Source organism: Parasteatoda tepidariorum, chromosome 2 (genome assembly GCF_043381705.1).
Source record: "Parasteatoda tepidariorum isolate YZ-2023 chromosome 2, CAS_Ptep_4.0, whole genome shotgun sequence".
Lineage (NCBI taxonomy): Eukaryota > Metazoa > Arthropoda > Arachnida > Araneae > Theridiidae > Parasteatoda > Parasteatoda tepidariorum.
This window is the reverse complement of record NC_092205.1, coordinates 19564874-19569476: the sequence shown is the minus strand read 5'-3', so window position 1 is coordinate 19569476 and position 4603 is coordinate 19564874. Positions and strand designations below refer to the sequence as shown.

At 25.3% G+C, this 4603-nt stretch overlaps 1 protein-coding gene across 3 annotated transcripts in view; it reads right to left on the bottom strand.

Annotated features, from left to right (window-relative positions):
* Positions 1–779: 779 nt before the first annotated feature.
* LOC107438478 (protein MTO1 homolog, mitochondrial) overlaps positions 780–4603 on the bottom strand; it is a 32085-nt gene continuing 28261 nt past the window's right edge. For 2 of the 3 annotated variants that reach the window (XM_043054205.2, XM_043054204.2), the window contains one exon: positions 780–924. In XM_043054205.2, coding sequence (XP_042910139.1) covers positions 829–924 — 96 coding nt within the window. In that variant the 3' untranslated portion in view covers positions 780–828. Of the gene's footprint in view, positions 925–2650; positions 2712–4603 lie in introns of all 3 variants that reach the window. The other variant, XM_071177260.1, reaches the window with a different exon arrangement.

The following is a 4603-nucleotide window of genomic DNA, read 5'->3' as shown; positions in this document are numbered from 1 at the left end:
CAGTCCCAATAATTCAATTGGGAGAGTAGTTGTTAAAAGTTTAATTCCCATAATAATGATTTCCTTTTCGCATATTATACTATTAAAGTAAGTCAAATAGTTATCTGAAGGAATGTGATTCATACCTCTCTCATTTTGATTTCTCATTCATTGAGAAAAAAGTATGTTCAATCAGAGAAAGTGCATCTCTGTGTTGGATTTTACAACTTTAAATAATATCTGCATAAACCTTTGATTAGATAATATTATCATAGTATATGAAAATCTGATGCCTGAACCAAAAGTTATTCAAATGATTTTTTATTCTGAGTACTGTACTCTAATAAAATAGTTTTTATCAAAATCTAAAAAGCAAATCTAAATTTTGAGAAGTAAATTTTTGATTGCAAAATCCCTTTTAACTCATTGTATTTCTAAAAATAAAAACAATGAGTTCATAATAATAGAAAACAGTTCCTTTAATTATAAGACTTTTTAAACAAATTCCAACACATATCTGATACCGTAATTAACCCAACTCATATGATTTCGCAAAGCAAAGTTTATTAAGGGGTTATTTTAGCATTGAAAGATGGAGGGGGTCTGAAATTATCTCATAAAATACTAATATCAAAATTCTATTTTTTCGCATTATTCAATTTCAGATTTATATGAAACAGTAATTAGTGATCATATATAAAAGATTTGTGGGTTAAGAAAAGATAAAGCTTTTTAATGTTAATGTACATAATATATATATGTATAGATACACACACACAAATTAAGATGCACAACAACAATTTCTTTGTTTCATTAAAGTTTATTTACAAAATATGGAGAAAATGATGCCTATAAATTATATGATGTTTTCTGCCTTTTTACATAATACAATAAAGAAGTTAAAGCAGAGGCTGTTATACCAGGAATTCGTCTTGCAGCACCAAGCTAAAAATAAAATTTACATTTGAACAAAATACATATTAGATAGTTAATAAGAGTAAAGAACTATTAAAATTTGGTACTTATACATATTCTATAGTTATAATTCATATAAATGCGGTCTTCATTTGCCTATTTGCTAAAAGAGTCCATTCACACATTTCATAACTTTGCTTAGACAAGGTTTTTAATAATCACCACTCTTTATACCTCTTTTTGACTCAAAGTTTAATATATCTCCTTACGATTCAATGTTTAACAACATTTGGTACAATTTCACCATTTGAAAAACATTAATAAAAAAAAATTCTGTTTGTATGAATTTATAAAGCATTTGTCTTTGTTGAAATATAATTGGTTTCTATCTTGTCGATTAGAGTTTTTAAATTAAAATGAAAAAGGTGAGAAATTTGATTCGAGTAAAGTTTTAAAGAGTATATTCAAGTTTCGGAAATAAATATCTAATTGTTCGACACAAGTGGATTTTGTTTCATGACCAAAATCTGAAAAAAATACTATAACAAAAATATCTATTTTGGAAGATTTTACCATAAAAAACTGTTGGCACAACCTGAAAGATCATGCATGAAATTTTTAAAAATGGTTTCATTCTTTTCGCATACAAAATTCGTATAAACCAAAATGTAGAGAGAAGTTAATAGTTTTATAACCAGCAATTTTCAAATCATTCTAACAATATCAAAATATAATAGAGAAGGCATTTTTAATTATAGTGGTATAGAAAAAGGAAAGTAGCTTTCAACTTTCTTCACTCATTTTTGTCGATGCCTATTTTGAAGGGGTAAAAATCTCACAATTTCTAAAAGCTTCCGAGTATGATCTTTCAAATTCTGCTAACAGTTTTGCCGTATAAGACCTTCCAAAAAATTTACTGCTACAAGAAAAATTGTTAGCTTAGAAGGATTTCTATAATTTTGTCCAATTTCAGTACAGTGCGGCAAAAAGCATTAGAAATGTTATAACCATTTCCCCACTTAAAGATATAACTAACAATATTTCAGTTAACATTTTCTCAGTTATGATGCAAAAAATATATCGATATAATATATATATATATATATATATGTATATATAACCAATAGCGTAATAAATTTGATTACAAATGAAATTAATTTTAAAGTTTGTTCAAATTAAAATCGATGTCTGGTAATAAATCTAAGCATAAACTGTATTCTAGAAATCAATAGCTAGAAAGAATAAATCTTTACTAAAAAATAATGCAGTCAGATTTTTACAGCTTTGCATTATTTCTAAGAAGTTAAAATTTTGAAATGTTTCTGAAGAAATTATTATACAGTTACAGTTATTTTTTGATGTAAAAAACAATAGAAAAATATTAAAATTTCACAACCAAAATATTTGATAATTAAAAATATTTAATTAAACTAAATATAAGTCATACTTTGAGAAAAGGATTAACTTTATAAATATTTAAGTCATACTCCCATGCCTTATAAACTCCAAAAAAATTAATATACATGCAAAAATCAGTTTCTAAAATACAATATTTAAATTTTTCTAATTGTTATTTTATGATTCAATCAGTAAATAAAAAACCACTTTGTAATTCCCGATGCAATTGATAAAATAAAATACTATATATAAACATTACAGTTGTTAGTTTATGATGCAAAAAAAACCACACAAATAAATAAAATGGCAAAAAGCATTGCATGAGAAAAAAATTAGCATGAGAAAAAATAATACTTACACTTGAAGGGCGAGCTTCTAAAAGTTTATCTCGTACTTCATTAGATAATTGAATATTTTGCCTAAAATACATTCAACAAGTTAAATAGAAAAAAAGTCAAAATATAACATTAATTTTAGGAAATGTAATCATATGTCTTTTTTTTCTTCTCTCAAATACATAAGAAGTTAAACATTTCACCTTTGAAGTGTTCCATTAGATAACTTAACTAAATTTTATAAATGAACTTTTGAAAGTAATATAAAAAAAAGGATGATACATTATATTTGATGCCTTCATATTTAATAGCTAGTAATAAATCCTCATTAAGGAATCATGTAATATTTAATTTTTTTCAGGACATGTAAACAAACGATATTGACATATCATTCCGTATGATTCTCGAATCATATACTTTAAGAATCTTCCTTCTTTCGAAATATTTATTTTAAATAAATAAATAATTTTAAGTGATTTTTTTTAAAAATGTACCATATTAATTCATATTAACATATTAAATGTACCATATAATTCATGTACCATATTAATTTTAGTTCTCCCCATATTAGCTTAATGATACCATATTAGCTTAATGACATTGAAATTATCGATTTTTCTGAAAGATGTTAGATGTACATAATTTCATAGATTTTTGAAGCATCTGCGCTAACTTGTTTATCATACGGGATTCTAAAATTTAAAAGTCTCTAAAAAATAAAAGCTTAAAAATATGAATTTTATACAGAGGTTAGCATATTACTATCTGTTATTCTGTTACTTTTACTGTACAAGCTGCAATCAAAAAGGTGAAGTAATAGATTTTATTACTGGAATATTCAAATTATTTCTATAAAAATGAAAAAAAGCATAAAGGACTTAGATTGGTAATCCAATAAAAAGAATGACATAAAAGGCAATAAAAAGAATGACAATAAAAAGAATGACATAAAAGGCAATAAAAAGAATGACATAAAAGAATGACAATAAAAAGAATGACATAAAAGGCAGTTAAGCCTCATCAAACTCAAAGTAAAAAATCTATACATGATTCAAAAACAGTGTAGTCATAAGAGCTTGGAGAATAAATTTCCAAATTTTTCTTCACAAATTGAATTTCCTTTATTTTTTGTAAATAGTGGCATAAGTTTCATTAATAATTTTTTTAACTATGCCATGTTCTTAAGCATAAAATATATTATAAAACATTTAACTGAGTCATTAGAGTTAAAAATAGACATCTTTTTTTCAAAAAATAATCATTACAAAACCAATTTTATTTAAAAAAAACATGGGACTTTGAGGTAACTCAAACAAAATTTATTCATTTTTTCATACTTTCTTTTGGGTGCTTTAGTTAAACTTCCTGTTTTTTGGACACCCAGAAAAATAAGTTAGAAAGTATGAGAAAACAAATAATACACTATAATATCTCAGGATTAGCAATCATGCACTCATAATTGACTAAAGATAGCTTATTAATCCAGACCAATAGGTGAAAATTGTATAGTAGGAATTTTCCATAATGAAATTATTAGAAAAAGCTTACTTTAAGCTACTGCAACTTCTCAAAATTATAATACAGTACAGAACCCGTTATCCGGAAATCAGAAAACCGGAAAACCAAAAAACCGGAACGAAATTCGATAAATTTTTCCGCAATTTTTAAAATTTTTTTTTTTTTCCTCATAAGATTTTACGATTTTTCTTTCTTTTTTGAAAGATGTTTACCTTACCATCATTTCAGAAATAATCATTAGTGTATTACCTCATCGTTTTTTCTTGTTTGAAAGATTATTTCCAAATATTTTTTTTTTAGTTAGGTTTAACACTAAGAAAACGGCTTTTTGTAGCGATTCAGAAAACCGGAAAAATCAGTTATCCGGAATAGCGATAGTCCCGATCGTTCCGGATAATCGGTTCTCTACTGTACTTTTAAATTCAAATTAACATACTGGATAATAAAGATATTCGGTA